This window comes from Manacus vitellinus, unplaced genomic scaffold (genome assembly GCF_001715985.3).
Source record: "Manacus vitellinus isolate BGI_N305 unplaced genomic scaffold, ASM171598v3 scaffold_51_pilon, whole genome shotgun sequence".
Lineage (NCBI taxonomy): Eukaryota > Metazoa > Chordata > Aves > Passeriformes > Pipridae > Manacus > Manacus vitellinus.
Window position 1 is genome coordinate 3,133,416 of NW_021940620.1, and position 12,948 is coordinate 3,146,363.

Below are 12,948 nucleotides of genomic sequence, written 5' to 3' on the forward strand. Positions count from 1 at the left end.
ACAAGGTGTTAAGAGGCACAAAATACTTTAATCTTAATGAGGCTGATGGTTATCAGTTTAGAACACAAGAAAGGAAGAAAAAGAAATACTTGTGTTTGGAGAAAACAAGTCTATGTGGTACAAAACCAAATTCAAAACAATTGATTTTCACTGATCCTTTTACAGCAGTACCATTTGCTACTTCTTTTGGCTCAAAAAAAAAAAATGTGCTTTTTTAAATAGACCATCATATTTTTATCAGAGGACACAACACTCTAGAAGCTTCCAAGGAGACTTTTCTGGAGAGTACACACAACATTTGTAAGTGTTTTTTTTGACTCTGTTTTCCACCTCTGAATTTTTTGGTCCAAATACTAACAAAAAAAAAAAATAAAATTACTTATTCAAGGGAATTAATTCGTATCATAGACCCAGAGAAGACAATGGATATCACAGAATTCTGTAACTATGTGCAATTATATAGAGAGGGAAGGCCCTGGTTAAGGGTTTTTCTTTCCTGATGAACCAGAGATCCTGATTATTTTTTTTTTTCAAATCAAGATTCATATAATGATTGGATTAAAAATCTGATTAATCGTGTAATGTTTTTTTCCTATTTCTCTCTTACTCATCAGATGTGTCACGATCTTACAGAGACTTTTGAAGATGATTTGTGAACAAAAACAACAGGCAAGCAAGAAATGACTGATACTCTTAATTGTTTATGTTAAAGCCATGGAAAATATGAGTTTTGCATGAGTTCCATGAAAAAGGGCAAGCCAGACAATTTCACTGATGTGGCTTGGGGAAGGAGAGGCTTAGAGAAAATTTTATTACTTTGGTTCATGCTTGAAGTAGAAATTAAATTTCAAAATTTAATTTTAAATTTAATTTAAATTTAAATTTTAAAAAATATCATCTTTTTGAATTATTTGAGGTAGCTAAAAGTGGCTAAAGGACCTCTCATGAGCCCTGACTGCAAGAAATAAGAGACCACACATTTTGGAGAGCTTTTCTTTTTCCCCAGGAGTGGTTTCCCAGCATTCTTTTCTTTCAAGCCCACCTCGAGCTGAGAACATTAAATAAAGGCCAGGACACTTTCAAGCAAAGCTGCCTCCTTGCATTTTTGAAAAGCCTGAGATCAGCTCAGCTGTTTGACCAGAGTCCCAATAATAATACTGGGAGCTCCATCCCTCCATGGGCCATTCATTTCAGAGCTGGACTTGATGATCCCTGTGGGTCTCTTCCAGCTCAGAATATTCTGTGACCCTGTAATCCCCAGAATTTAATGGCAGCAGCTGTGGCTGAATTCCTGGGAATCTTTTGGTGTTTTCTTCTCCAAAGCAAAGCAAGTGGACCTGCCCTGGGAGTGGGATTTGTCATAAATTTTTCATATGTTTGTCATAAATTTATGTGCTGGGGAAGCTTCATCCCAGTGCCCCTCTGCACAGTGTTGCAGAGAATAATTTTCCACAGGCAACATAATTTTCTCTAATTTCTCTGGCATTTCCCCATGGAGGAGCAAGGCTAATTCCCCTGGGAAGGGTCTGGATGCCAGGCATACTCCTGCATCTCTCTCTTGCTTTGCCATGTGGACACACTGGTGCTGAGGAAATCATTCTGCTGTGGAGCCAGCATTTCAAAAGCAAATTTCTATTTCAAATGCTGAGCCAGGATCTCCCCATTAGTGGCTACACATCACTAGGCAGATGTAACTAGAGAGGTTGTTAAATATAGCTTTAGGTATTTAAGTGTTAATAATCCCTGCTTGGAAATTTGTTCCCAAACCTGGAATGGCAGTAAATGTTGTAATGACAGTAAATGTTGCAATGACAGTAAAATTAATTTGGAAACTACTTTGAGGAAGGTGGATGAATTGAAGAGGCATAAAGGCCTGCTGGGTGGCTGAGTTGTCAGACAAGCTGGGAGCCTGGTTGTGCCTCTGCTTCTGCCCTTCTCCTCGACCTTGGGAAACTCCCTTATCAAAGTGCCTGCTTGTATAAAAATTGCCCTTCCCTGGTGCCCAGACCTCATGCAATGAGGTCACAAGCTTGGGAGGAGCCTCTGGTTGAAATGTAATACAAATAACACACAATGCAGAGGTGCAGTGAGAGGCTGGGCTGGCCCTGATCTCCCTCTGTACCATGCCACCCCCTCCAGAAGGTCCCTGGCAGGAATCCTTTCCAGAAAGAAGCTGAAAAGTGAAGATAAAACGTACCCGTTGTTTGGAATTCAGCATCCCCATCTCGACATCATTTTCACAGCTTTTGGCCTTAGATTTGCAGAGTTTTATGAGGCACATTTTTATTCTCAGTATGAGATAATAAAATGATTTAGGGCTTGGCACTAGGTTGAAAGGAGCAGGTAAAGTCCTTCCTTCATCAAAGTAGGACAGCCAGAGCTTGGCACGTGCAAACTTCCACTCCACATCTGCATCCTCCTTGGGAAGGCAAGAGGGGAAAAACAAATCAACATCCAAATCAGTAAATAGGAAGGAATTTAGCTATGACAAGGACAAACACACAGTTAGGAATTAACTAGAATCAGAATCTGTTTGGCAGAACAAGGACCCCTGCCCAAAACGTGTCTTTGTGGGCTTCTCTGTAGTAATCTCAAAAAAAGGAACATTTAAACAAAGCAATGAATAAACAGAGAGTAGAAGTCCTCCAAATATTAGACTATTTCCTATTTCCTTGGATATCAAAGGAATTGTCTCAGCAAGCACTTTGTGCTATGCTGATAAATGAATGGGTCAGAACACAGACAGAGTCATGGAAAGCAGAAGAAACTGTTGTGAGCACAACAACAGACTGTCTGTGATTAACTGCAAAGCTGTTTGTCACCTCTACCACTTCAATAGCCAGGAATCCCCCACAGAACAGGGTAGGTCACTGCTTTCTCCTGTCACCAGCTCATTTCCTCATGGGTCCTCTTTTCCATAGATCAATACCCCTTAATTCTCCTCCTGTGCACGTCCTGTCACTGCTGAAGGTGGAGAAAAAGTCCATCATGCAGTGCCTGTGAATCTCCTTCATGAATTGTCAAGGTGGGCCAGAATCACTTCCAAGTAACAAGGGCAAAGTTAGCAAATATTTTATGGATCTGCTTGGCATTTATACTGGAGGATGGTCAGGGCCATGTGTCAGGACCATCTATCAGGAAAAGAAAGGATGAGATACAGCTGCTGAAAAGCTTCTTCCCTGTGGTTCACATGGTTTCAATAGAAGTGTGGGTCTGCCAACACCCCATACTCATTTACATCTGTGTTCTGCTGAAATTAATAACCTCTGATTACCCTGTAGCTCTGAAACTCAGTCAAAAACTGGCATGACACAGCAGAGGTTAATTCTGTCACAGTTACAGCAATATGTCTTCACTTCACTGCTGCCCTTTGCTCTTCTCATGGTTTGAGGTTCCACCTCACAGAAGCCTCAAGCTGAATTACAGACTAAATCACTCGTGGACAGTTGTAATGCCTTTCTGTTAAGCAGTTAAGAAGTACTGCTGATGGAAGCAATTCTGTTTTACAGCTGGCAAAAGGATGTTTCTTTCCCTAAGTGCAAAATTTGTCAGGGCACACCAGCACTGGAGGCATAAACAGAAGAAAACCAGAAGCAGCTGAAGAGAGAAGTTCAATGGAAGGCAGGAGAACATGGACTTGTCACTCCAGATGACAAGCAAATCATGTCCCCACTGTCCCTAATGGAATTTAATTCCTAAGAAATGTCCATCCTCTGTCACTACTGACTTTGCTGCTCTCAGATAAACACAGTGGCAAAAGGGACTTTCTCTGCAGTCAGTCTCCATCCCTGGGCTATATTCAAACACATGTAGATGTGGCACTTAGGGACATGGTTTAGTGCTGGATTAATGGTTGGAGTCAGTGATCTAAAAGGTCTTTTCCACCCTAAACAACTCTATGATTGTATGACTGTCTTTAACCTCAGTGCTGCTGAGGAACTGAAGTGAATTAGGAGGAGATGCACTAGTTTTTCCTCAGTTAGGAGGATCAGGGCCAGGCAGCTCACATTTTTTTTCCTTGGTGATAGTTACAGGTAATCTTGAACCAAGTTTTGAAAATTTCCATGCAATCAAGAAGGATGACAAAGCATTTTGCCAGGGAACTGCTCATCACGAAGGTTAGACTAGAAAGTTAATATAGGCCACCTATTCAGGTATTTTCAGAGATTTTTTTTCTTCAAAAACTCTCAAGAGCATCCCTGTCTGCTACACTGAACTAGAAAATGCAGCAAGAGGCTGAGACCCTTTCTGAAGTAAAGTTTGTTTCAGGTGAAGAAGATTCAGGAAAATGAAGAAGATTCAGGAAAATGCTTGTCCTTAAGTGATTAGAAACCTTTGGAGAAATGGCTCTGCTGTCTGCAAGCAGGAAAGATTCTGGGGCAGGGAGCACATGTAAGGTCTCCCTGACATTTAGACTTTGTTAGAGCACGCACAGGATTGAGTTATATTTGCACTACAGTGCATGGATGAATCAGACATTACAGTGAGAAAATATTTTCAGCTCTGGCCTTTTTCAGTGTCAGGCTCTGAGGGGAGATTAGGACAACTAATTAATACAAACCCAACTGCAGAAGTTTGACATTTAACAAATCAGAAGTAAGAGGTGACTCAACATTAACATTCTCCAAATAATGTATTTTTTTCTGCCTTTATTTAGAATAGCAGAGAGTTGTTTATGTCTAAAGCATTTAGCAAAACCCACTCTGCCAGCAGCCACACTACTGAGCCAGGCTGGGTAAACCCTGCAAATGCCTTTCTGAGAAACTATTCCTTTTCCTTGAGGGCTCTGTTTATATGCTTTAAAAGTTGTTTTTTGTGAATGTCCAGGCAGTTATAATTTTCAGACCCAGAGACACCAAAAAAAAAAAAACAAAAAACCAACCAAAAAAACCCCACAAACAAACAAACAAACAAACAACACCCCAAAAAACCCCCAAAAAACCCCATCTGAATCAATTTTGTGTGCTTGGTAGTTGGAAAACATGGAATTTTTAAATATATATACATGAGCTTCAGTTCTACATGGGCTGGAGAGTTTAACAGGCCAAAAAGAGAGAACAGGGCAAAAAGCCAAATGAAATATTATTTTGTTATAAGCAAACAATGCAGTTAAGGCCACACATTTGGAGAAGTTATCACAGCCAACACAGGGAATAAAAAATACCACGAACCACTTTCATTAAATACATGTAAGGGAAATTGTGTTTACTCACAGAGGGTCATTAAAAACAAGGAAGCTGAAGTTGGTCTAGAAATGATTCACTGTTAATGATTAATTCAATTATAATCTGGGGACAGACTCAGCCTCAACTCTTGCACAGTGTGGTCAGAATCCTAATCTTGGATACGAAATAAGCTACAGCTTCCTTGTTTGTTTGTTTTAGCATGTTCATTATCAGTGATAATTAAGCACACTGAGTTTGTAACCTAATTTCTTTTCTTACCTCGATTTCCTGATAGGAGTTGTTGATCATGGCTATTAGCATGTTGAGCAGCACCACCACCATGGTCACGTTATAGACTCCGTAGAGCACATATCCAATATTCTCAATGAATTTATGGTCGTACTTCAGCACCACAGATATCACTTCAGATAAGCCAAATATTGACCAGAATAAGGTTTTAAAACTTTCTTCTACCCTGAAAATAAAGCAAACAGTCGCTTTGTAGGGTTGGCACCAGGTACTAATAATAAAGCAGCAATACACTAATATAAATATATGTCTTGGCACAGTTGTGGTAGCCCATTATCCATCACCCAGGGATGTGCCAAATCATATTTCCTCATTTGATAAAGAAATATGATTTCTGATTAATGCTACAAAGGTCCAGTGTCCCCTGATTTGCTCCATCTGTTCTTATCAGGTGCATTATTTGTCACATGGATTTTGTGTCCTTATTAAGGACAACAATTCCATGGGAAACTTGCAGGTTGAAACTTTTTATGTAGGGCTTTTTGCTTCTACTCACTCATTCTGTTCTCATCCAGAGAAGACAGAAGAGTCTGACCTCTTTATATAAAGTTTCCAGGGCAGAAGAGAGGACTGGAAAGTTCTGATTTGTGGCATTAATATAAAGAACACAGAGTGCAAATATAGTCAGACCATAACCTGGTTTTCTTCCCATCCTGCTTTGGACTGCAAGCACGTCAGACACCCAAGCAGTTGTAGCAAAAAATTGAAAATAAAGAGTGGTAGAAGATGTTGCAGAGAGGTATTTTGATTTTATTATTATCCTTGCTTGAAAGTAGAAAGGAATCAGAGGAAAATAAAAGACAGGAAAAAGAGAAGGGAATAAACCAACGAGAAAGAGAAGTGGGGCTGGAAAGAATGTGGCTACACTGCCAGGTCAAAAGGAGAGTCTGATCCAAGGAGTCAGGGCTATGAGAGGCAGAAGGGGAGCAGCCACAGCTGAAGAGGAAGGAAAGGAGGAGGAGGGATGTGGCACATTTTGAAAGCAGTTTGCTTAATTTTTAATTAAGAAGGCATTTTGCCTTTCCCAAGAAATCCTTAGCCTGTTAACAGTTAATTGCTTCCTCTCTGCTCCTGCCTGCCAGGAGCAAGCACCTTGAAAGGAAACAATGCCACTGACAAATTATTTTGAGGAAATGTTTTTTTTGCTAGAGTGGCAGACTAATCCTGCTAAATCTGTTTATAACAACAGCTTATAGACACAAACAGTGACATATCCTACAGGAACAATAAACTTTACATAAACTCCAGCACCTATTGCACCGTTCGTGAAAGCAAGAGAAATTATTTTCCACCCTTTGAAAGGCTGGGCAGTTCCTTTCTGCAACAGCAAACTGGTATTTAGTGCCCATCATAATTTAGGGTATTCCATATTTCATTTACAAGCAGCAGTAAAACTGCAGTAAGTATTCAGTGTAATATTTACAATGTATAACTGCACTGACCGGTGAGGGGTAACCTTCAGTGATGTTTGGAACAGATGTTGCACCACTGCCTTTAAAATGTGTTTTTTTCCTCCATCCTAATGATCCCAAGAGTCACAGACACCGCACTCACACCCCCTGGTTGCTCTGCAGGATTGCAGAGACATTGTGGGATGAGCTGTGGGCTGCAAACAGGTGCCACCACTTCTCCCCTTGCTGGACATTTCCCCTCCTGTGCCACTCTGCTGTCGTGTCCTGCCCTGGCCTGCAGCAGAGCTGACCTGGCATTAATGTGTCCCCTTCCCTTCACCCTGTGGCAGCAATCTGGCCATTCAAAAAATGTTGTTCTTCCCAGCTAAAGAACACACGAACACCAAAGATCCCTGGCATTGAAACCCACCACATAAGGGTTGGACTTGATGATCTTGGAGGTCCCTTCCAACCCAGCTGGTTCTATGATTCTATAAGTAATTTTTCAAGCTAATAAAAGCCATAACCCCCAGCCTCGAGCCCAGCTGCCCCCCTGATATTAACCTGCCTTTTTCATTTGGAAATGTTCCCGTGCTTTTCCACCCTGCTGGCAGATTTTAATACATGTCAGCTCTGCTCCTTTCTCTGCAGCTTAAACATTAACCTTTATACTTCAGCAGTGCCAGATTCTCCTTGAAAAGTTAATTGAGGACTGTGAGCAGCCTTGACCACCCTGAGCACCACAAAGGCCAGAGCAGCAGGTTCCTGTGTGATGTCCACAGCCCTCATCTCCAGGGTCAGGTGAGTGGAACTGGGAAGGTGGTGGAGAGGTTGACCTGACCTGTACCACCCCAAACTGGTGCTTAGCAATGCCCCCAGGCAGACACAAGACTCCCTCTTGCAGGTGAAATGCTTCTAAGGAGACTTGTACTAATCCATCCCTACCCTCCAAAAAAGGCTGGGTGGCTCTTTCCTTCTCCCTTTTAAATTCCTGTGAAATTCCAGGAGATTTGGCACAGGTTGCAAGGACCATCAGTGGGGCTTTTTAAGGAACATTTCATTAAAACATGAGAGGAGGATGTTTGGAGCCAAGCTCCCAAAGATTCCAAGATGTGTCTTGTCGGTGCCAGATAAGCAATTTACCCCCTTCCTGTGAGGTCAGCTGGTGTTTTATCCTTCCCAAAGACAGACGGGATGGAGGAAGTCAGGAGTCCTGCCCAGACTGACAGCTCCTGGCAGCAGGAGGGTCTGGCAGTGACAGATTGACTGATGCTCCTTGGGGAGGTGGGTTTGCTGCAATCTCCCTCTGCTGTGAGAGAACCAACTGTTGCAGTGGGGAGACAACTGAGATAGTTTTCTATTTGTTTGTCTGTTTCAGAACTCACAGTTCAGTAAAACCTCAAGATTTTGCATCAAGGAAGAAAACAGACCATAGGCAATAAGCTAGTTATAGATTTTCCTCACTTTTGTAAAGAGCAGTGTGCTGTTATCAAAAAAGATCACAGCAAGGCTATGATTTCATGTCAGTCTTGTGCCCTCCTCTCTAAGAAAGCTTAAGGCATCCTTTCAGATTGATTTCCTTAAATGAGCTGGAGAACTATCACTGCCAAAAAAGCAGTGCAGCCAATACAATCTACAAAACTATCACATTTTGACAAAGCAAAACAAGTAGAAAAAAGCCTTCAAGCCTGGAAGCAGCATTGGCTCTGAACAGTGAGTCACATTTCCCTTTGGGGAGAGGGAGACAGAAAGCCTGGTGTTGTAGCCTTCAGCCTGATTTGTGATGCACAAAGCAAGAGGAACACAATCAGCCTTGCCTCCATCTCGATTTTGTTTGCATGGCATGTTCTTAATTACAGGCTGTTTCAAGAGCTGTGTGCTGTACACAGCATATGATAAACAGATAAACATAGCTGGGGGTGGAAATGGTCTGATCTTCAGCATGGAAGAACCTCCAAAAATTTTTGAAAGTGTCCCACAGTAAGGTAAATAATCTCCATATTTAGCTGTGTGGAGTAAAGCCCGCTACATTTTTATTTCCTTTGCATCCAGAACATCAAAATGGAAGAAATGAGAGAAACTTTGTGTAATAACTCGATTCAGAGGCCACTGGGGTGCTACATTCTTGCTCTGTATGTGACAACAGAAGAGAAATCGAGCAGGATTTCAGAAATGTAATAGCAAGGAAAGGTGAAAGTCAAGTTGCACCAAACATTCACTAACTAAGCAAGCAATTCCCTCTGAGTGTGATCTGCACAAAAGTACACTCTTTTTTCTGCCTACATACTGTCCTGGGAAGGTGTGGTTTTCATAAAAGTGTAATTTGGAGTTATTTTAGTGAGCAGCTCTTTGTCCAAGAGTTCCCACTGGGCCCATCCAGGGAGGTGTCGACTCAACACCCCTCGAAGCTGCCACAGTCAACGAAATGCCCAAATCCACGGGGTCTTCTTCTGTCACAGCTACCCAAGTGACCTCTGAGAATCAGGTCCCACAGTCAAATAGTCACATTTCTCAGGGCCAAACTTGCTTGCTGTAAAATGTCACCCATCCTCATTAGAATTCCCAAACAACCCCCAGGAAACGCATCCGGCGACGTCGCTGAAGTCACAGTCACAGAGGGGTTGTGAGGACACCAAACTAAGCAACATTCTTCTTAGCCCTGGTGATTTTTCAGGGAATGAGCAGCTGAGCTCCTTTTTTAGCACTAATACTGAAATCTTCCTCCTTTTCACGTGTGAGTTAATGGTAGCAGGAGCCACAACCCTCATCAAGGCCCACAGACAGCCACAAAAAATAGAAGAGGAAACATTACTATAGCTGGTGGCTGCCCATCTGCCAAAATAACCTTGTAATTAGCTTATTAAAATTGTTTGAGACTGTCTACCCCGGGGGCTTCTTGCTGAATGGAATGTCTAAGAAGGATTTTCGGGAGGAATGTAAATCTATTCTCTTTGTTTCACACGATGAAAGGGCTTGTTTTTACTGATCATCGTTTGACACTCCCGAGTGTTTAAATAGTCAGAAGAAAGTAAGTATTTTTAAAATCTCTTCCAAATTCTTAAAAAGAAAGATTTATGCTCGTGGAAAATTTGCTTTATGACAACACCAAGTCCCTCTGGGATAAGTAGTCAGCAGGCTGAAGTTAAGGAGGAAGAGCTCTCCCCTGCCCAAATATCCCCTGGGCATTTAAGCAATCTTTACTCCACTGAGCAGTCATCATTTTTAGTGAACATTTGCTCATTATTTCAATCAAATGATGGCAACTCCTGGAAGATCCACTTAGCTAATGAGTACTAATAAGAGAGTTACTGTGTAGAATTGTATCAGAGACTGGAATTTGTCAGTGACGTGCCTGGGGGATACCACAAGTGAGGGTTGCTGTGCCACCAGGCAGGCAGGGATGGCAGTGACTCAACTTCTCATTAAGTCTTATGCTTCAAGGGCATCTCCTTCTCTTCAAATCTGAAGCAAGTCACAGTCCACACACTCAATTTTCTTCTCCCTCACCACTGAGCACAGATAAATGTAAATGCATCTGGCCTCATAAATCCTTCCATTAAAATGCCCCCTGAGGCTACAGGAGAGGCCTGGGAGGCATATTTGGCTCGACTAGAGGAAGCAAATGTAATGTTACAGGTTACATGTGGCCCAAGAGGGTGGTGTGGTGAAACTGGAAGGCAACAGCCACTTGCAGGACAGAAATGATGCTGAAAAGGCCCTTTCTCCTAGAGGAGTGATGAGCTAAGCCCCAAGCTCTCTGTCTAACATGTCAGAGAATTGACACATCAAATGCAGCATCAAATGTCTGCTCTGTACCTGGAAACCACCGTGGGCTCAGGCACTGCAGCTCTGGGGTGGTTTCCTGGAAGTCAGCTCACAGAAAGGGGAAAACATTATGCCAGGCTTTCCCTCACAGACAAGCAGGAAAGTCCCCACTGTGTCCCTAAGGCACAGAGCTTTCACATGGCCTCTGCTGAAAAGTTCCCAGGCAGGACTTAGAAACCACACCCCAGACACCCTGGTTTGTTTTGCTCTGTTCTGAGCACCATAACTCAGCAGCTGGCTCTGCAGAAGTGCACCCAACAATCACAGCTGCACTCAGGTGATGTCCTAAAACAGATCACAGAATCACAGGATATTCTGAGTTGGAAGGGACCCACAAGGATCATCAGGTCCAACTCTTAAGTGAATGGCCCATATGGGGGTTGAACCCATGGCCTTGGGTCTCAGAGAAGCAAAATCCTCCCTTATTTTACATACATTTCACCTTGCAGTTTTAAGAACAATAATCTTAGGTTTAACTTCTTCCCCACTGCATCTCTTGACACATTGAACTGAGCATCTTCACAAAACATTTTCCTGACCTGCTATTTTGATTTCTAGAAAGAACCGTTTCTGAACTTACTCGGCTCCCTACACTCAGGCCTAGGGCTGGCTGCCAGGGCTGGAGCTGTGGGACGAGTTTCCCTGTCAAAATCTGGGTGTGATTTTCCCCCCAACAGAAACCACCAGAGCACCAGCAACGGCCCAGAAGGGATTGAGCCTTTCCCCCCTTTTAGACTCCTGCGAAACCGCACGAGATTTGGCACAGGTTGCAAGGAACATCAGCTGGGCTTTTTGAGGAACATCTCCCTAAAACACAAGAGGAGGATGTTTGGAGCCGAGTTCCCAAAGATCCCGAGACAGGAGCAGCAGGAACAGCCGCTCTCCCCACAGCTACTCACGTGGTGAACGCGGGGTTGTACTTTGCACCAAGGTAGTAGGAGTAAAGGTTGAACATTCCGATCATGAAGGCGAGGAACACCATGATGAAGATGACCATGAACTTGAAGATATCCTTCACAGTCCTGCCCAGGGAGATCTGCAGGGGGCCGAAGCTTTCGTTGGCTGGAAGAATGTAAGCAATGCGGGAGAAGCTGAGTACCACAGCTATGGCATACAGGCCTTCTGAAATGATCTGGGGATCCGAGGGGAGCCACTTGTTCCTGGCTAAAACAATACATGGACACGGGCTGTTAGTAACAAAGAGTGGTAGGTGGAAGCTATCACCATAAATGACCCTTTTCTGCACCGAATCTTGGCTTTGGCCTGGAGTTAAAGACAAAAAACCAGCTTTGGAACAATTGTGTGCTGAAGTCCTCAGCATGTTGGAGAATTAGTGAGTTAGTTGCATTTTTCACATGGTAAAGATGAGAAATGAACAAGTCACTGGGATTCACTGAAGCCACACAGCAAAAAAATAGCATGGCAACTGTGCTGTGCCTTTTCCACGTGAAGCTCTTGAGATGGACAACCAAAAGCACAACGCAGTGGAGTCTAGCTATAGATTTTATACAGGGCACTGTGTCAGTATTTGGGAAGGGAGACTGAGATCTCTATCCCCACCACTGGATAAGAAAGTTAGGATTTGTTCGGGTAAAGCAGATACATATGTATATATATATATAAATATGTATAAAATGTATAATAAAATACAGATAAAAAGGTATAATTTTCATGTTATCTTTACATTAAAACCAGTTCTTGCAGTCTAGTCACTCTAATATTTTTGCCTAAAAAAGCTCCTTGTTGACACCAGATATGCATCATTTACTTAATCTACTGAAAATGTGAACATTTATATTAATATGGCTTATGAGCAACCCTGCATCAACTGAGCTTCTTGATGAAAAGACTGTGGCTCAGGGCTAAAACATGTGACATCTTTAGGGCCACAGCAGTAAACTTAGACATTATTTGCAGCAAAATCTGAACCAAAGGAAAAGCAGCAGACAGAGAAATTCACAGGATCTCATTGTGATATTCTGTTCTTTGCACCTTTGGGTCATGAACTCGCTTTAAATGGATCGGCAGCAAACCAGAGAGGGAAAAAATCCATCATCTCCATGGCCTCTCTCTTACCTGGGCAGAAGGAGGGATGTTTCCCTTCAGGGGGGACACACTAAGAAGGGGCTGAGCTGGTGGGACCACCAGGCTGTGGGGTGAGGGCTCATGTCCCCAGTGCTGTGTGGAGCACAGTGGATGAAGTCTGCTGCCTCAGATCCCCCTCTCCAGTACAAGCACATCACTGGAACAACCACCTT

General features: G+C 42.8%; 1 protein-coding gene across 3 annotated transcripts in view; it reads right to left on the reverse strand.

The window, feature by feature from the left end:
* Positions 1-12,948, reverse strand: part of TRPC7 (transient receptor potential cation channel subfamily C member 7) — a 60,991-nt gene that overhangs the window by 5,786 nt on the left and 42,257 nt on the right. Inside the window, exons 6-8 of one of the 3 annotated variants that reach the window (XM_029962968.1) lie at positions 11,590-11,854; positions 5,445-5,640; positions 2,198-2,419 (exon numbers count right to left, since the gene is read on the reverse strand). In XM_029962968.1, coding sequence (XP_029818828.1) covers positions 2,198-2,419; positions 5,445-5,640; positions 11,590-11,854 — 683 coding nt within the window. Of the gene's footprint in view, positions 1-2,070; positions 2,420-5,444; positions 5,641-11,589; positions 11,855-12,948 lie in introns of all 3 variants that reach the window. The other 2 variants (XM_029962967.1, XM_029962966.1) reach the window with 2 other exon arrangements.